The sequence below is a fragment of the Papilio polytes genome, unplaced genomic scaffold (genome assembly GCF_000836215.1).
Source record: "Papilio polytes unplaced genomic scaffold, Ppol_1.0 DF823688.1, whole genome shotgun sequence".
NCBI lineage: Eukaryota > Metazoa > Arthropoda > Insecta > Lepidoptera > Papilionidae > Papilio > Papilio polytes.
Window position 1 is genome coordinate 412,467 of NW_013525516.1, and position 21,431 is coordinate 433,897.

General features: G+C 34.7%; 2 protein-coding genes across 2 annotated transcripts in view; both read left to right on the forward strand.

The window, feature by feature from the left end:
• Positions 1-5,315: 5,315 nt before the first annotated feature.
• Positions 5,316-16,294, forward strand: LOC106104347. Its single transcript, XM_013284379.1, has 2 exons — positions 5,316-5,840; positions 16,244-16,294. Exons 1-2 carry the CDS (start codon positions 5,316-5,318, stop codon positions 16,292-16,294), a joined length of 576 nt encoding a protein of 191 aa, XP_013139833.1.
• Positions 16,285-21,431, forward strand: part of LOC106104348 — a 43,854-nt gene continuing 38,707 nt past the window's right edge. The window contains exons 1-4 of the mRNA XM_013284380.1: positions 16,285-16,362; positions 17,897-18,108; positions 18,188-18,833; positions 18,933-19,618. Coding sequence (XP_013139834.1) covers positions 16,325-16,362; positions 17,897-18,108; positions 18,188-18,833; positions 18,933-19,618 — 1,582 coding nt within the window. The 5' untranslated portion in view covers positions 16,285-16,324. The remainder of the gene's footprint in view (positions 16,363-17,896; positions 18,109-18,187; positions 18,834-18,932; positions 19,619-21,431) is intronic.

A 21,431-nucleotide genomic window follows, 5' to 3' on the forward strand; every position in this document is an offset into this window, starting at 1 on the left:
AAAAGGGACTAAAGTTGTACTGTACTGGTTTTAATTATGTATTCCATAGAGCATAAACAGTTAATATAGACATGTTTATGGTTAATCATTCTGAACATTACAGTCGTAATAAACTGACATTATCCTCACAGCGCCAATTAATTCTGACTATCGCTGGAACAGCAAGCTTGATAATCCTCTTGACAACGCGCTGTTATGGTTTTAAGTCTACTGTGTCATTTAATATGATGTTTAATTATAACATATCACAATTTTTATTAAGATGCTGTTAGTAATTATATTTTTGAGTTACATGTTTTATTTATACCTAAAAAAAACATGTCTGACAACTTTTTTGTAATACAAGAATTTAACTAAATAATTTAACTAAATTATAGCAAAACGTTGTGCGATTGTCGATTGTTTCGCAGCCAATTCAACTGTTTAGTTGCACAACGAAAAATCGAGTAGTGTGCGCACATCCATATAAGTACGTAGGAATCAAAGCGCGACTAAACAGTTGTGCGATAGTTTAGTCAAAGGTGTGCAAGAGCTCTAAAAATTCAATATAAATCAACACGTACCATGATGTATAGACTGAAAAGCTTATCTGATCCGGTAGGCATAACTAAACTATGTCAACTTCTAGCGCCCATTTGTCAATGTAAAGAAAGTATTAGAAGATCATTTTTGTACTGCGGCTTTTAATTTCTTTTTATGCCATTTCTTATGCTAATGTGTGTTAAATATTTTCTAAGAATTGACAGCGGTAACAGTGACTCTTTCAGCGGATCAGAAATTCTCGTTTGATTATAGGGGTCAAACTTTCAAATAACAATAAAAAAAAGTTACTTAGTATTATTCCCTAATGGGAAACACAAGCAGGGTTGGCAGTATGTTTACCGCTTTAAATGACGCAGAAGGGTAAAAGTTGAAAGTTGTTATAGTTGATATAACTTTAGAAAGAAAATAAGGAACTTAAACTAAGTTGTTTATGTAAGGGTTGAATCTAAGTACCTCTTTGAATCCTTTTCAGTACTAAAAATGGTAATGTATCGCACAAAACTACATTTTAAAACAGATAATTAAATGCCTATTTTGGGGTTGTTCAAAATTTATCTACCACGTGAACGAAGTCGTGGGTGACAGCTTTTATATTAATAATAAATTAAGAATCTATAAATAAGTCGTTTTCCAGCCTTAAATATAAATAGAAGAGTATTACGGATTGAGCTTAAATCAATAAAAGTATAAGCTCTTACCAATGTATTTGGTTCACTATATCAACGTAAAATGTATTTCAAATGGGCGCATTAAGAAGATTTAGAGAAGGCGCCCACCTTTGACTAAACTATCGCACAAATGGTGATTGTCGATTGTTTTGCAGTCATTTCATCTGTTTAATTGCACAAGTAAAGATCGAGTTTGCGCACCTACATAAGCTCATAGGATTCAGAGCGCGACTTAACAGTGTGCGCGCGTTCTTTTGTCAATTCCTTGCCTTAAAAATGTGTATTTTACGGTGAATACTGAAATGTATATTTTCAAGATACCAAAGTTCTCACACGATTATTCAACTGTAAGATGAAACAGATCTAAACATTCTTTGATGCTCTCAACATCCGACGCTGAGTGGGAATGTTGAAACATAAGTTGGAAGGACAACAGGTACTTAATTAGGTATCTGAAATATCAAAGCATTGCCTCCTAATTTCAACAAGCTACGTAATTTCAACAAGTTACGTAAAGGCGTAGACTTTAGAAATTAAGATTTTATTAGTATAAGGAGCTACATAACTTATATCAACTTATTATTTACTTAATACTTTGCTGTCGCCTATAAGATAATCTATATAGCACTCAGGAGAATTCTCATATCAGAATAATGACCACGGACTGAGTAATCACATAGGGACGCCCTCTCTCGGGGACTAGCGACAAGTTCCTCCAGAACTAAAGAAAATTGCCTTACAAACGTGTAAGAAAAAAAAAAACATGTAATTGCTTTAGTTCAGGTTTAAAATAAAACAGTGAAAAGTTAAAAAGCAAGGTGAAATCTAGACTAAACAAATAGGCTATTTGACTAAGTAAATATCAATTTCTTTTAATTACACTAATCAAACTAATATTATGAATACGAAATTTTGGATGGATGGATGTTTGTTAGATTTTGTATCCTAAACAGCTGAACGGATTTAGATAGAATTTAGAGGATAGTCTGGAAGAGCATATAGGCTACTCGTTTTTTTTTTTTAATTCTAAGGACTGAGTCACGGGCGAAAGTTAGTTTAATATAAAATAATAAATAATTAGGACTTAAATCAAATTCGAAGTAATATCAAGATGGAATTAATAAATGATCCTTTATAGATACCTAATCAAACAAACTCACAACTACGGACAACAAAAAGATGCGGTCGCTAAAGTTCTCGGGTGATTTGTGATCCATATTGAATTTAGTCCCGAGGGATCCCAAACAATGGTCTTTACTGAGGTTATTGAAAATCTTGAATAAAAGAGTTTCGTACGGAATATATAGCGAACATGACGATAAATAAAACATATACCTTATTTACTTAAGGAATACAAATCTAAGTTATTTTGTGTCTATATATTTATGTAATGTGTTCATTATTGAATGAAATGAAGTCAGTCTTTAAGGTTACCAACAAGCCTTTTTTAGTTATTCAAACATGTAAAATTAAACATTTAAATTCAATTTACAACTTTAATTTTACTAATTAGACTTTCTGCTTGTTTCAGATTCTAATTAAAGACGAACAGATTCAAATCTGGTAAGTAAATGATCAAGATTTCTTTATTAGTTCATCATTTATTTAGTAAACTAATGTACTTATGTTTAGTTGCTTTCTGTATAATTACTTTCCTATTTATTGGATTTGCATTTAGCAAGTCTACGCATAATCTATACTTCTAAACGAGTACTCTATACTTATTATAATAAAGCATAAACACACACTTCTTTGTTACCTAAGATCTCAGCAATTACAGCATATTTTTGAATATTTTTTTCTTTTCATAAAAAGCCCTACACTTACGACACGCTTTAGCTTACATATTTTCACGTTATTATACTTAGGGGGTAAATAAATTGGAAAAAAACCTTCATGTGGGAAAGGGACCATAAAGTGCAAGGTGCCAACATTAAGAAAACCAGGTTACAATAGTAACGGTAATTTTGACATTTAACATTGAGAATTTGACAAATGTAAACAATAAGACAAAAGTTTTTATAATTTCATGCGGATGAAGTCGCGTGGGAATATCAAGTGTTTCAATATCTATGACTTCACAAAGATACGCGCGGGACTTTAGTCATGGTATAAAGGGTTGACGTAAGTTTAAGTTAAAATGTTTTATAAGACTGTCTAAGTTTTAATGGTAAGGCTCTTAAAGGTTTATTTTAGTTATAAGTAAAATAAAAATGTGTACATCCCTTTCGTTTTCCCCCGAGTTGATACAAAATGGTTAGAGCGGAAGTTGTTGTCATTTTCTTCTGTTGACGAGGGTCCTTGTCCTTTTGTATAGTCTCCGTGGGCTCTGAAGACACGCAGCTTTCGGTCATATTAAGAGACTAACAAAAACATGTTGCGTATAAAACATTTCAAAGAAAAACGTCAATTCATGTGATTACATTTGAGCACAGACTTATATAAAAAAAATCTTTGATATTATTTAATGAACCTATAAACAAAGGGTATATAATTCATGAGAAATTATTAAAACAAATGAATGTTTTTATATTAAAATGTAAGTAAATTTTCGTAATAAATTTATCATTCAATATATTAACGCGCCTCATCGGATTATTTACGGGAATTATATTTCATATTATATTACGTAGAATTCTGTTCAACTTCTACGAATTTATTTGTTTCCCTTTACATACGATACGTATAATTTCGAAATTACGAATAATTGAATTTGCGATTCGTTGGAAATATCTGATGTGAAAATCATATTTCGAATTATTAATAAAATCTCGACTACTATTCCATCCTTTGTTATGATTCCAACGAATTTTTGTTTTAATTCACGAAACTTCGATACATTGCGATTTACTGACATATGAAACTATTCAATAAAATATGAAAAAGCTTAGTTGATGCGTTTAAACATATATTTTTTACTCGAATATTTATTAAAAAAAAGTATTAGATCTGTGATTTTTACCATAACACTATTTTAAAAGTGTCTAATTACGCTGATTAAATTTAGTCCATTTTAAAAAGACGACGGTACATTAGCGCCCCTCTTGATGCTTCTTTATTTTCTAATGGCGCTATTTTGTACCGTTTATTTTCACTGTCAACTTTACAATCTGTTGTTGATACCCTTTTCTAGAACAATGACTAATGGATAAAATACCTGCAGGCTACTACTCGTATTTAGCCTTTTAACGTATCTTTTGTAGCTAAGCTCGGGAACAAAAATAGTTAATCTATTTTGTTTTCTGTTTAATTTTTACTTTTAAATTCTAGATAATTAGTATGTTATAGTTTGAATGTCCGCTGAATTTATATTATTCTAAATGCTTTGTAATGTAGTCTAGGTATCTGCACTGAAGCATGGAGACGATACGTTATTAGAAGGGCATTGTCACATCGATTCCGTGCGCATGAGGGTGCGTAAATTGTTAACAGATTTCAATAGGTTTCCTGGATCGGACACGCCCGACCCTACTGATGCGAAATTAATTCTGTATTCATGTGTTAAAATGGAATATTTTATCAATACCAGCATTCAAGCATTAAAATTTTGTCAACTATGAAACAAAAGATATTATTTTCTATATCAATTCCAAGTTTAAAATTCGACTTCACGTTAGCTCTTTTGTTTTTCGTGGTTCTTTACCGATAGAGATCATTAGGCATCATTAGTAGTTTTTACTACTATAAAGTATCATTGATTGATAAATAAACGGTAATCTATACTTGAACATTTCATATTATTTATAACACGGCTAAAACTCACGTAGGATCTTTCGGTGTAGGCACCGACCAGTTTCAAACCCGTAGGGGGTCCTTCTTCAGGGTGAGTGGTCACTGACAGTGACCGTCGCGACGCGATAGCGAATAAAGCCGGCATCCACTCACCCTGAAGAAGGACCCCCTAAGGGTTTGAAACTGATCTGAAACTGAAAACTCACGTTTTAGCCGTGTTATAAATAACATAGTATAATGTCTCACGAAAGTTTTAATAAGTTAATTGAACATTTCAATGTGATACGAATCGTACGAAAATAAAGATATAATTCACGTAAATTGTTATAAATATAACTGGTATCGTACTTGTATGTGCGACTCGTGAGTGCTATGTATGAAAGAGCGAACACTCACGTCAGGTCCGAAGCCGGCGTAACCGACAAGTTCAGTGTGGCTGTGGGCCTGCACCAGGGATCGGCTTTAAGCCCTTATCTGTTCCTCCTGGTTATCGACGCGTTAACCGTGGAGATCCAGGAGGAAGCACCCTGGTGTATGCTGTTCGCCGACGACATTGTTCTTGTTGGGGAAGATGCGCTTGAGGTCCAGAGCAGACTGGAGAGATGGCGGGATAAACTGGAGACAGCCGGACTAAAGATAAGTAGAGCAAAAACAGAGCAGTTATTCTGTGACTTTGGGGGCTTATCAAGTTTTATCCCGATTGCCTTAGATGGCGCTCATCTCCCAGTTTGCTCCGACTTCCGGTACCTCGGCTCATTAATCCAAAGCGACGGCTACATTGACCGTGACGTGACAAATAGAATAAAAGCGGGATGGATGAAATGGCGACAGGTCACAGGAGTAATATGCGACCCTCAAATTCCACTTAAATTAAAGGGGAAAATTTACAAGGCCGTCGTAAGACCTGTCATGATGTATGGATCTGAATGTTGGGCAGTAAAAGGGACGGATGAAAGAAGACTACATGTGACAGAAATGCGAATGTTAAGATGGATGTGTGGGGTAACACGAATGGATAAGATACGAAATGAGTATATTAGAGGAAGTTTGAGAGTAGCCCCCATAATAGAGAAGGTTAGGAGTAAAAGGTTAGCATGGTATGGGCATGTTATGAGGAGGGATGAATCGCATGTTACAAGGAGAACGTTAGTTATGAGTGTGGAAGGGTACATCGGTAGAGGTAGACCTAGAAAGAGATGGATGGATTGTGTAAAAGGTGACATGATCAAAAAGGGAGTGATGACTGAGATGACGTATGATAGAGTTATGTGGAGGACAAAAACCTGTTGCGCCGACCCTACGGGAGTAGGATAAGGAGATGATGATGATGTACTTGTATGTTGCAATTAGAGAACAACTCAAAGCGTTGAAGGCTAAGCCCTCCGGAGCGCCACTCTACTCGTTTCGCATTACAAATTCAATTAGCTTCCTTCGCGATACCGTTACCAGCCGCATATGTTTCTGGGAACGTAATTACTCACTCTATTCAAACATCCAATGTTTGTGACACTACTTTAAACGTTGCTACGAATGTAAATTTTTGCATATGATATCCTTTGCCTTGTGATTAATTTAAACATATAAGATTAAACATTTATAAAGTTCATTGGTGTAGATTTTGTAATACAAATTATACTAAAAGACTCAGTGGCCACTTGACTGTGGGCGGCAATTAATTTTCTTCGGTAAATTTTTATTGGGTAGGTTACTTTTTATTTGTGAATTAGAATACAAATAACTAATAACAGATCAAGATAGACGACTATAATGTGGATGGTTGATCCTACTGAGTGTCGGTGGCTCAGGAGTTTAAGTAAAAAATAAATAAATAAAAAACACTTTATTGATAAGATCAGTTTAACATAATCGATGGGCTCTGCCTCCTGAGCTAGGTGGGGACCTGTATTACAGGAGGCAGTGCCTTCTCTTAGTCTAGGTACATATGTGATCAAATACATGTGTTTGGGTATGTGAGTGTGAGTGCGTATATATGTACGCATGTGGTATATATGTACACATATGTGCGTGTGTGTGTAAGTAGGTGTGTGGGTGTGTGTGGTGAGTGAAAGAGTTTTTATGCTTGTTTTATTTTGGTATTACTAAGAGGTTTTCTGTTTGTTCATAATTTAGTTTTAACAGCCACTGTATCAGATTTTTTTAAATTTATAAGAATTAAGTTTAACTATATTAGTATTCGTCTGGTCAAGAATTTGGTTATGTAAGTAAGTACTTGACTTGTCATCTACAGGTCCTGGGTTTGAATCCATGTACCAATGTGATTTACGATTTTTCTAATTTCATTTGTACATAATTTACCCCGCGTTCTTAGGGAAAGAAAACATCGTGACAACCTGCACATGTCGGCAAGGAAATTTAAAGATATATGTGAAGTCAACCAGCACTGGACTAGTAACCCTAACCTAGGGTAGCCTCCGAGCCCCTCAGTAGGGACGTATGTATAGGAAGCTGGTGATGATCCTAGCACAGCCCTGGATTTACCGCTTTGCAAGAAAGTTTGCATTTCACTACTTTCATTTGCTTTTTTGTATAATGTAACTTATTATTTAGGTATTTATCAAGATAAGAGAAAAGTATATATCAAATTGTATTACAAAATGTATCTGTTACTAACACTGGTAACCTTTTTAGCCATAAATTACGTTACTTAGGCACGACACATTCGGGTTCAGAGAACACTACGCATTCGAATATTTCATTTGATAAATGATGTCTACCTTTATCCTGACAGTTTTGCTTTTGCTTATATTTTATGAATATTGAGATTATGACAGAATGATATTGCTAGCCGGCGTTGGGGCGTGGTGGGACACGCCTTGCTAATGGAATACGGTACACACTAAAACATTATATTGCTTTTACAAATAATTATGGCCTAGAAACTAATACTTTTCTACTTTTCTTCATAAAACAATACACTGGACAACTGTTGTTTTACAATATTGGTAATACGTTAAAAATCATTTTGCGTTTTTGGTGGTTTTTTTACTAGAGTATACAATTGGCCTACAATGGAAGCCATATCCTTTAATATTCTTTATTTAATTCATTGCAACATTACATTTTTTATCTTATACATTTTACTTTTTGCTTTTACAAATTTTATTGATACACAAGCTAAGAGTTAAAATTTAAATAAATATTAGTAAGATTACAGGTACAATATTATAATTATGGACATTATCAAATTTAAAACTGGTAAAATGAAATCTTACTAATATTATAAATGTAAAAGTTTGGATGGATGGATGGATGTTTATTAGAGTTTGTAGCTTACAAGGCTGTACAAATCTCGATGAAATTTGGCATAGCTGTAGAGCATAGTCTGGAAGAACACATAGACTACTTCCTTTTGTTTTGATTAATACCACGTGGACGGAGTCGCGGGCGGAAGCTAGTAGAAAATAAAATATAGGATTAGTATAAAATGAAGTGTAAAATAAAATTACAGTTTTTGGTGTATAAATTAAATCGATTTTAGATAGTTAAACAGAAATCGGCGGCAAGCCTGACAGTGGTGTGTCAGCCTGACAGTCGTTGGGTAAATTTAGTTCGCTCGATAATGAACACGTGCGACCTTATTACGTATTTCGGCAACATTATAAATAGAAGAGACTTACTATCCACGAGTTTCCGATATCTTATGTATCTCATATATCATCCTTATCCACAACATAATTGTGTGTAAAGTTAGAATTTCTTTTTTTGTGACTTATTTTATCAGAATGTTCGTACTCTGGCCTATTGAAAGTAATAAAAACCAGTCTGTCATATATCACACTATTATGATTATTTTATTTATTGAAAATAATTACATGACACAAATTAAAAATATGCACAAATATGGCCCCGCAAAAACCATATAATTGGTTTGTCCGCGGGTGCGCTGGTTTTTTTTTGTGTAGAATTACATAAAATACATACATATATAAATAAAACATTATATATACTGTATATAAATAAAATATTCTGTTCAAGGGCTATCATCAAAAAGATGGCTTTTCAAAATAATGAAAAATAAAGCCTACTACTAGTACTTATTGATATCGCAGTTTTTTAATGGTAAAAGTATTTTTGAAAACGGCCCAGTAATTGAGTTATTTAAAAAAGGATCATTTTCCTCTTCATAACATTAGTATTGAGAACAAAATTTATATCTTGTATTAGTACATTAAACACTTGATCAACTTACTTTTTTTTTGGTATTTTGGAACCGGATTTCATACACTAAACGACTATTAAAGGGAAGTCCATTTTGTTTCCATTGAATTAGATAAATGTTAGTCAAAACTCGTTAAAACGAACATAATGGTCTTAACTTTACGTATTAAATACGAACTAACTAAGTTTTCATGATCGTGCTTCTGTTAAGTTACTTAACTTTAACAATAAAATCGCCTTCAACTATTCATCAAGTACCATAGAAATGATAATTTTTGTGGTGAGATAATTTTTTTTGCGTATAAATTTTGATGATCTATCTCCGAACGAACGAATCCTTAGGATTATATTTAATTTATATGAAAGCTTACAAGTACCTTGGGAATAAAGCTTTTTGCGTACTAATTAATTAAAGTATGACTTACTCGCTTCCCAAGGGTATGCCATGATGGACGGCAATCAAACATAGAAGAATACCGTAAATATGACGTTTTAAGATCTAAGTTTGTACATAATTGTAGTCCCAGGCACGTTGCTAAATGCCAAAAACATAAAAACATAAACAATGCCAACTAATGTCATAGTCAAAAACGAATATATATTTTATCTGAAGTAGCTGAGATTAGATTTTTAAATAAACTCTTTAATTTTATTAAGAAAACAAAAAAACAATTAAAGACCAGCTAATCGAGTCCAATCCATCTACAATAATGGATTGGTAGATTTTCAACAGTTGAAAACTGCTGATTCCATTTTAATATTTTGACATCTGTTAGAAAGTAAATATTAAGCGATTTAAAATTCGTTTCAATATTAAGCCGTAAGACTTGTAAAATTAAATTAAATTTTATAGCCATGTATACTTCGCGCGTAGCATATTTGATTCCAAATTCCATTTACTAAGCTTGTCTAAGATGATCTCAAGTCACGTTTATCTTAGAATAATTAGGATTAACTTGATATTAATTACGTCTTGTATTGTTGATTAAAGTTAATTAAATTGAGAATTGAGTGACAGATGACTTGTTTTATCTAATTAGAAATACTACAACTGTATACGGTTTTAATAATAAAATTTCTATACTATTTAATATTTAAGTTATCTGTTATTTTATTAAATTAACATCATCTCTCTTGCATACTCTTTGTGGACAATTCTCATCGTGCATTTGTCAATTTTTTCAATAACTTTTTTCTAATAAATTCGAATTCATATGTTGATATTTCTATCATTATGGTTAGTACATTATGTACTCTCTTTTTTTGTGTATTGCCCGTTATATTCACATATGTGTAAGAGTTTTTATAAACTATGACATGGTTTCAATGCGAACTAATGAACATCTTTTAACTGATTTAAGCTCGAATTTAAATATCTTTGTTTTATATTAGTAAATCTTGAATAACAATTTTCGATGCTACTATTTGAGAAACATGAACAACTAAACAACATCTTTCGACCAAATTACTACTTATCAAAGAGTTACAAAGATTGCTCTACATAGTAACAAATATAAAAGATGATTCTTTTTAAAAAAAAAATAATTACGCGTTTTATAGTTTTCTCTCAATACATTGTTTCAGAAAACAATTGCAACTCCGTGCAAATTGTTTCGAGGCCTCCAATACGCAACAACAATTCAGTCTGTAAATTGAGTTTTTCGGTCTTTGTATTGAAAATATATTTACACTGCGGTTTTAGTGTCAACGCGGTTGATTGAAAAATATGGTTTCTGTGTTTTATTTCAATGAATTGGAATAGTACGTTATTTAAATATTGAAGAGAACTCTATAACACTAATAAACAGTAAAATATAAAATATAATGATCACCTCCTCACTGTATGTCCCCACTAAGGGGTTCGGAGTCTACCAGAAGTAAGAGGTGACTAAGTCATAGTCAACCACGCTGCTCCACTGTGGGTTGGTTGACTTCATACATACATATCTTTGAATTTCTTCGTCGATATGTGCAGGTTAAAATGCAATTATTACAATCATGATCGTAAACAAAAAACTGGCACCACATGAGAACAGGGAGTTATGACAAAAAACAAAAAGAAACTATGAGAACAACTTAAGTTTACGTACAGACTAACCGCAGTAGCAATAGTGAAATAATTTTTAAAATAGGCCCAGTAGTTTTTGAGTATTTCAGTACATACAAGTAATACAAAAATGTAAATCTTTCCTCATTATAATAGATGATTACTAGTAGGTTTTTAACTTAGTTTTTTTTTTGCTTCGTAAACGAAATGTCTTCACCCGTTTTTCTTTTTTTTTACTGTAGGTATATTGTTAATTCGCTAGTCAACAAATCTTTAGCTGTCAAATAGCGTTGACGTGAGCGTTGTGACACCGGTAGCAAGTGTAACGATTGGCTTGGGCTTTTCAATTTCCTACAACAGTCAGGGAAATAGTCGTTAAATTTTTTCTGCAAACATTTTTCCTATTTCGCTGAAAATGTCGAAAATGTAACTTGTAACTTGTTATTTACTCAAATTTAATTTTCATATAAGAAACTCGCGGAGTTAAGTCTAATGTTTGAAAGATTAATAGTCGCTAAGGAAGAACTTGAGTGTATATTTCGTATAAGAATCTACAAAAAGGCATTGCTTACGGGACGAATAAACGACTGTGTGTACGGCAATAAGTGTTGGTTGCCTGGTGTAGCTCGGGATTTTAGTCCGATTTTTTTTCGGATAAAGTCGCTTTATATTGTTGAAATTAAAAAAGGCACTTGATATTCCTAATATCATGTAGGTTAAATCAGACAAAACCAGGTGTACATGTAATTACTTCTCGCAATAAATGCTTGAAGAGAACAACATCGCAAACGATTCCCGAAAATTTCCGTGTCCCCCTCGAGATGACTGCAATTAATCAACCAAATAGCCCGCTTTTATTCTTAATACAGATAGAATTATTATCTACAGAAACATTTTAAGTACATTGAATAATCCAAAGATAAATGTAAACCAATGTAAAAATTTAAGGGTATTTTAATTTTTCGTTGTCTTATACTAACTACTACTTAGTGGGTGTGACTGAAATTTATTTAAATTTATTGTTTCAGATGTTCTTACACGATCTACTCAAAAGAAACGGAGATTAGAAAATATTTTTCTTTAAAAATGTAAGTATTTTATTACTAGGTGAGACTGGCAAATTAATTAAAAAGACCTTAATAAGCTATGTATATGTTGTATTTGTATAAGTACAAAACACATTTCTCTGGATTTTTCGTCATCAACACACATACAAACTGACAACTTATATTCAGTCATTTAATCCACTTTGACTCAAACAAAGGCCTTCTACATCTATATAGTACGAGTATTATTCTCCATATACCTTTATTTCTTACTCTCTATATAATACATTTTACAAGAATATAAAAATAAAATAAAACATATTACATAAAAAATAGATTACCACCGGCTGCAGAATCCGATGACTCAAGCAACCAGTGGTCAGGGCTGCAGAGACAGGAAGCTCCTCACTAGTCGTGCGGTTTCTAAAATAATCGCCTTTTGAATCGGGCCCTTAATCCAACTGTCTAGCGAGAGCTTCTTGAGGTGTTGGTCGAAGCTCTTCGCTATCAGCCCGTGTACCGAAACGACTATCGGAATAATGGTAGTCGATTTCATACGCCACATGGCGGTAATCTCGTGAGCCAAATCCAAATATTTTAATAGTTTTTCATTTTCGGCTTTCACGAGATTCTCGTCATGTGGGATAGTGAGATCGACTGACATTACACAACTCTCAGACCGATCTATTATTACTATATCAGGTCTATTGGCAATAATAGTCCTGTCCGTAATAATAGATCGGTCCCAGTAGATCGTGATACGGCTATTTTCCAGAACTCGTGTAGGCTGATATTGGTAATATGGTACCTCACATTATTCCACAAGAGCATATTTAAGGGCAAGTTGCTGATGGATAATCTTGGCCACTTGGTTATGTCTATGCAAAGTATGCACCGTCCGCAAGGCGAGAACAACCGGAAACGATATGTCTAATAGACTCACCGGGCCGACGACATGCCCGACAAATGTCAGTCGTACCATCCTTTAGGATATGTTCGAGTATTATTATTATTATCATCTGTGTTCTACATTAACTATAACTTATATAGTAAAAGATAATTTTGCTGTTATAACCATAAGTAGTATCCATCTGTGATTTTCAAACAATATGTATTCCAATTTGTATTCCCTTTTCTTTGTATTCTTGTCTTCTCAATGCAAGTACACAAGAGGGCTTTAAAAGCGAGCATATCATGAATTTTAACTTGTAAGTGAGCGCACAAATGAAACTACAAAACTGTAATCAGCTTTCAGTTCTTCAAAGGGGAAAGCCTCTTCAAAGTAATTATTATACAAGTTTTCCTCCTTTGTATCAATCTTGATACATAAAATAGAGAACTCTTCATATTCTAGAGCAAGACATTTATATATATTTTACTCAATAACGTATCAAGGAGATTTGAATATTTTAATGTAATGCACAGTATGTGAATATGAGATTTCATTCTTCTTTTAACTTTGTGATTTCACCTTTTAGACTTCTCTGTTAAAAGTCGAAAGAAACTGTCACTAAAAACGTCACAAAATAACATTAGTGACTTCTTTTATCACAGAGGAATAATAAAATACGAAGTTTCTACGAAAAAGCTGCTTTTATAACGTTACTTCCATTTGTTTTCCAAATTAAATTCGTATGTAAACAGTACGTAGAATAACCAAACGTTCATAAAATTCATTTATAAAGACAAAAGATGTGCGTTGTTCATTCTAAAATACTGGACTCGAGAATACAAACAAAAAATTTAAAACGAAGCTAATGGAATTGCACTCTGCGAATAGAACAGTTAAAGGGAAAAATTTCACTCAAATTTATTTACTCGTATTCCTTTTAATGCATGAAAGCAACGTCCCCTTTCATACAAACTCAATATCGCGTATTGTTTCAACAAAATTGAATTATAGAGAGTGGAACTGTGACTTCATCACAGAAAAGTCTGTAAAAACATGTTGCTATCTCTTTTATTTTCAAGAAAAACGAGCGAGACGAGACTATAGTCTTTGTTCATGTTTCGGTTAAATCCCACTGAAGTATTTGCACGTTTTAGTCAAATGCAATTACCGTAAAACTGTATTTACGTCGTGATTGATATTTCACAAAATGCAACCTGTAATATCCAATTTAGACTGTAACGGTAAATATAAATAATTCATCTAAAGCCTGCTATACACTGTTAGTTTTAACAGAACAGTCTTACGTCTGTAAGCAAAGCTGTAGTAGGAATAATGACTTATGTAATTTGGTTAACCAGTCGATTTTTCTAGTCTGAAAAAGTTACAGGTCGTTAAAAAATCACTAGCTTTCCGCAACTCTGTCTGCGTGGAACTAAAAAAACAAAAGTGAGTTGCCTATTTGTTCTTCCAGACTTCCTTGCGTCTATGCCAAATTTCATCGAGATCCGTTCAACCGTTTAAGCTACAAACTAACAAACATCCATCCATCTAAACTTTTGCATTTGTAATATTAGATAGACAAAATATCTCCATATCATAAAATTAGTTTAAACAGAGTAACAAAAGATGCAACACCCTGTAATTTGTAACCAAAATTGCAGTCAGGATAACAATGGATTGTTGCATCGACGCCGAGTAACCCGATATGATTCGAGAATGAAATTCGCTTGTTAAGGCTGTATTCTATTCTGATACTGGGAGCAGATTACTCGGGATATATGATGCCAAATTCAATTTTAAGTTAACGATGGTATTCCGATGCCAGATTTTTTTTATGTAAAATATTGCAGATTGTTATCGGAGTTTTGGTTTTCGCTATTCTTACCGTTATGTTTACACTGCCAAAATGCATGTCGTCTCTCTCATTCTTCATTGATAAAACAGAGAAAACAATATGTCTCTGTACTCTCACGGGTACGTAGGACGTACGGATGCATTGACATTTTGTATTGTTCGACGAACCCTGTAATAAATGCAATAACAGTTTGAACGTTGAATTTGCTTTAAAGATATTAAAACAGTTTACTTACTAAATGGATTCACGATTTAGATTTATATATTTATTTTTTCAAAAGTACCTTTACAAAATTAAGTTTTTCATTTGGAAAGCTTACAGGCTAACTAACTATGGAAGGTAGTAACACATTTGAAGTTTGTATTTATTGCACCACGAGCTTTATGACTAAAATTCATTTCAAACTTTGCTCGTCCCCATCAATCAAAACCCAATCTAAATTGAACAACATTCCCCGTTTGTTCGTTGCCCTTTTTTAAAATAAAACAATTTATGGCAATGGAAATAACATAAATATTACGGTCTGTTGTCTCTTTAAGGTTTTTATTTGGTTGTTTTGTATTCACCAGTAATAAATTAAATGGAAAAATACAGAGTTTGTTTACTATGTAAATGAAATTTTAATTACTTTGAATCGATAAGCATAAATTGAAAAGTAAAAACTTCATTCAAAACCAATTAAATAAATAAAAATCAACATTAAACTGTAATTCTAAACAATTCTAATTACAAATTAACGCAAAAGTAAAATTAAAATGGTGGTTGTAAACATAAGTAAAGAAGCATTTGATGATCAACAATAATTATCTTTTTTTTTAACAGATGTTTGGGCACACAAGTGGAAATGGATGAATGCTAATAAATAAAAGTAATACAAAGTTAAATAATATTTAACCAAGCAAGGCTTTCATTAAGCCACAACGCCATCTATCCAACGCCGTAGATATCTCTGACTAAACACTAAAAGCTTCGACAGCTTTGTAGGGTGGTGATACTGCCATCTAGCGTCACAATAATTAAAGTTAGGATTAGAATTTTAACAGAGATGGCACTCTTAGCTGAGATTTTTAATATCTATATGTTTTTTATCGAAGATTACTCCTGCCTATACTTATTAAATTTTAACGATAAACCTAGTATTACACTTCACAAAAACGTGAAAAAATTCACAAAAACTATACACAATGTTAACTGTACACTAAACTATTTTTATATAACTTTTAAATATCTATGTAGTTTGCTTTATTTTTACTAATTGTATTAATTTACTGATTGTTTCAGATGTTGAAAATGTTTGATGTGATATTCTGTGTCGGCATATTCCCGAGTTAGCGCCCCGCCCCCAATGCCCCGGCTTTCGTCATGCCTCAATCCCCTTCACCTCGGCTGCGTCATTACAGGTCCCAACAATATCCAAGCATGCTTACAATTTTATTTTCACATTATACCACCGTAAACCCCATTATTTTTTATTTACTTCTGCAAGCTTTTTATTCAGGCTAAGCATATTTGAAAACTCTATATACAAAGTGAAAAAATGTCACTTGTTTGTAACGAAGTTATATTCACGCCATCTATCGACAGTCGCTAGATTTTCAACAATACAGTCTGGCAAAAGTTGGCGACGAACAGAACTTTTGTTTGCAGAATTCCTATTTTTATTATGCAAATGAGTTTGAAGTATGGCTACTGCAAGATGAATTAATTTTGCTTTTTCTGGCTTAGCATTTTATTTTCATCTCATATTCAATTCAGTCAATAAACACACACAGAACATGTTTATATCACACACATTTATTGTTTCATTTTATTTGGACAGGAGGAAGGTAAGTTCACAAAGAATAGTTACATCATTGCACTTAAGTAGCACTTAGAACACTGACAGTTACTCAGTAGATGGTTTCAACAACATTATCGCAAAATAGAATCAAATAAGTTCTGAATTTAAATAGCATTAAAACAGTTATTGATAACTAGTATGTAAATACATCTGTATATTTTATCTGTATATTTAAAAACAGTCAAAGTTAACAATCTTTATGACTTGTATAGGTAACTTTTTAAACGATTCACAACTGTTTATATTGATTTATTGTTAGAAACAGTTGACAGTTGAAATAGGAGTAAAAATTGATCTCAATTCGAAAGAGAAAATGTCTTGTTATACTAGTAAAAAATATTTCCTAAGTTCAAGTCAAATCGATACGATGATATCACTGAACATATTATTTCTCTATGAATGAGCCTATTTGATTTCCATTTCAACAAATTTATTGATTTGTGTACAACCGAATCATTTCTAGACGTACGAAAGATTCGAAATCACTCATGTGTAAAGTGATATGCTTTATCCGTATGTCAACGTTACATTAAATAATCTGATACCATTTATGTCTACAAATGAATTCGAACAATGACAATTGTACAAAATACCAGTAGTTCAAAATTAAACAAAAGCATTAAAAGCTTAATAAACAGTTGAAAGTCCATTTAGGTATTTAAAAACATAGTAAATATTTGGCGTAGTATTGATTTCCTAAATTGGTAATATGATTCATGAGTATTCAATACTTGGAAATGTACCTATAGAATGATATTCGCGACGCGCCAGTCGTCTATTGGTAATATGATATATTAAGTAGACGAGAATGGGAGCGGTTATTACTTAATATCGAGCCACTAGTTCAGTTATCAGTTCGGTGATGCGAAAACAAGGGCGTGATATGCGGCTTTACGCTTTGAACACGAAACACTTCGCAGCCGACTGTCGACAACAGACATGTATCCTTACACGTACTTTCGAAACAATAAAGCGTGAGTTACTTAATATCAACTGTTAATTAGATATTTAACAAATAACAGTTACCCAGGAGACAGGCTTGAGTTCATGATGTTGCGCTGTCATGTTTAAATCTGCTTTTGTTTATTTGCCAGGACGATGACCGCAATATGTTTCGTATGCAACTTGCCGATTCTGTCCCATCAAGTGGGACTGGTGTGGGCCGGAGGAAACGGCTGGGACGAACTGACGCGCTCTACGCTAGAAGAATCCACTCTGAGGCAACGGCTGGGCAGCCGCAGGGACTCCGCCGCTCAAGTCTCCTGCCTGTCACCGCCAGAACCAGATGTCTCCGATCAACCACGAGGTACATGTCAGATACACTGCGATATTTTTGGAAAACCAAGAAATGTTTTCAAGTTATAAAAGTAAAATTGGTCTTCTAGGTGGACCCCGGCGTCGCCGGTCTTCGCTAGCTCAACTCACAGATATATTGCGCGAGTGGGGCGGCGGCGGCAGCCAGCCGCGCCGTCAGAGAGCACCTCTGTCTAGACGTGAAACCCTCGCAGATTTAGCGCGATCTCTGCCATGGGCCCGACATGAGCCTCCACCTCGACGCCGAAGAGACTCTTCGGCGGACTCTGGGATAAAATCCATGGCGTCGAAACGCCGTGATTCTAAAGCTACACCACAAGATTTTCGTGCAGATTTTCCACCATCATGGGAACGGAAAGACTCTACAACTATCGTACCTTCAAGAGATCGCCGCTTTAAGAGACGTAGCTCCGGCGATGAAAAGGACCGCAGAGATTCAGTAGATGGGCATCGTCACCATAGACGTGACTCTGTGGCGGTACCGCCGCCACGTATAATAGCAACTCATAAAAAGCGACGAGCCTCTCCTCCTACCCCCGCGCCGCCATCCTTCGTGGACGCATCCTCTGACCCTGGACCCTCAACGCACCTACCGTCAGTAACTATAGTCGCTGTTCATGAACCCAGTCGTTCGGACGGTGAATGCCAGCCGATGACAATGCCGACCATCATTACGTCCGCTGTAACACCATCGCCGACGTCACCGACAACACCGGCCGTCAGCGCTATGCAAACCTCTCAAGCTTCTCAGATTACGCCATCTACAAATCAAGGGACTCAGGCCACGCCCAGCGGAAAATCGCCTCCTAACATGGGGGGTCGAAGAGATTCGACAACGCAATGTGGACGAGCTCGTAGAGATTCTCGAGCGGCGGCAAGTCCAGAACGAAGACTGGGCCGTCTGCAGAGGCAGGCGACCGCTTTCGATGATCCTAGTGGTCCGCCGGGTACCAGACGTCGTGATTCAGGTCCTTCTTTGGGCCCCGATGACGAAGGACGCGCGAGAAGAGATTCTTTGAGCCCAGATTCGGCGGCACGCCCTCGTAGAGAACGCAATCAACTCAGCCCCGACCGGGCCGGGGGTGGTGAGCTGAGTCCGTCTGCGGCTCGCCGTCGTAGCCGCCTCCGGAGGCAGGCATCATGCGCCCGCATGGGCCGCGCACGCAGCCCTGAGTCCAGCTCGTGCTCAAGCCGAGACCCCAGCCCGTGCGCTCGCCCTCCAGAACGAACGATATTCCGAAGGCAATCGACTACGGAGGAAATATTAATAGCTCGCGGCTTCCGCCGGCAATCGACCACCGAAGAAATGATACGTTGCCGTAACTTCAGACGTCAAAGTTCTCAGAGCGACGACGCGTGCATGCGCGCTCGGGGCCGCCGCGACTCCTCCACGCAGATACTGGACGGCACCATCGGCACCATGACCGTCGAGACTACGAGTACGTTCTTCGATTCGAGTACACAGACAGGTCAGTACTTTACTATTAATTCTATTCACAATAGTTGATTAAAAATTGAATGCCAACAATAGTTCAAGTTTATGTTATCAAGATAAAACTAATATTAAAGTAGCGAACTTAAAATTTTAAATCGTGACTTATTCAAACGAAAGTTACACTATAACTAAAATTTGTAAGAGAAATAATTTTGAAAGTATAAGGAGAAGAGAGATATGTAATTATCATTATTTTTTGAAGCTAAGTATTATGGCAGAATAAAATCAAGGAGCATATTTTTGTTTTATAATAATACGAGTAAGTCAATGTTTGCTTGAAAGTTGATTTACAATTGAGACCATAACATGGCATCCTTATTTTTTACATTAATTAAACAAAGTCGTTATTACATTTTATATCACAAAAATATTTCCGTGTTAAAAATTAGCGGATTACGAAACTAGAAAACAATTACAAAAACCAGGTGTTAAAATGAGCAACATTGTAAACAATGGCTCTACGCTTAACTTTCGTAGAGCGCGAGCTTTACAAAAGCACAGAGCCTACAAGCTGGTAACAAAAGACACGCCACGTGCTCGCTCCCCGCCCCCTTTGAACAGCCAATCGATGCGCTCGTAGCTTCGGTGTCTCTTTCTCATGGTACCCAGAACGTGCTGTTTTATCGACAGAGACGGTTAAAGAACTTTTGGGTGACAGTGGCGCCCTCAGGGTGAGTTTGTACTGTCGGCATTCGCAAACGCGACCGCGCGGAGCTCCTATCGAGATGAGATGAACGAGCCCCGGCGCAGGCTCGACCGCCCGCGCCCTCATCTGTTGCCTTACGCTGCCATGTTTACTAAAACTAAACTGACGTGCCGTACACAACGAATAACCTCTAAAAATTCACATTGACAGCGAACGTGTATTAACAATAAAAAATCGCGAATAAATCGTCCCTCATTATTACAACGAATCGTCAATAAATGTTGTCCCAACGAACAGAAAGCCGCGCTTTTGTATTGTAATGACTTGTAAATTGTATTTTTGATGTAATTATTCCACCTTTTGGCTAAGTGGTGTCGTGAATCTTTGACGTTTCAGTGTTAAGGTGTGACATAAGAATAATATTGTTCTAAAATAGCGTAATAAATTTTTTAAATTATGTTAATTAAATGAAACACCAATTTAAAAATAATTATTGATATTCTGATGTAAAATTAATATTTTAATAGTAAATGGACATGAATTGTGAATAAACTAGACCAGTGGGACATGATGGTAAGTGAAAGTGAATGAGGATGAATGACAGACATTTATGAGTAGATTTATACGTTTTGTTTTGGTAGTTTTTTAAGAAAGAGTTAATTTGAAACGTTTATGTACATTTTCTTTAGAGGTTAACAAACGAACGAAATGTAAACATTATGTTTTAACAAATTAAACTTTATTTGCTTATATATTCAGTAATTTGAATATTCAAATAGCCTTTTTAAACAATACGTTCTATAAAATAATATTTAGATTTAAAATTATGATTGTACTGACGTTAATAGATATAAAAGAATCCCTTATCATTCATTTTATGCGATTTTTATGTTATGCAGATTACGGATCCCTAAAAAAAAACAATAAATGTAAGCAATAAAAATGAAATTCACGTTGTCGGGCCTCGTATCATTAATATTATATCGCCGACAATATTTCTCGCTATAAAACGGTAAAAATACCTATTTTCTACCAAATTTACTGCTACCGTTACGATCATATTAATTACGCCCTATTTTTCATTAAAGTACTTTTGCTTCAATAAAGAAATCACAGACCTAGAACTTTATACAAAAATATTATTAGCATAAAAATTCGTTAATAATGTAATAAC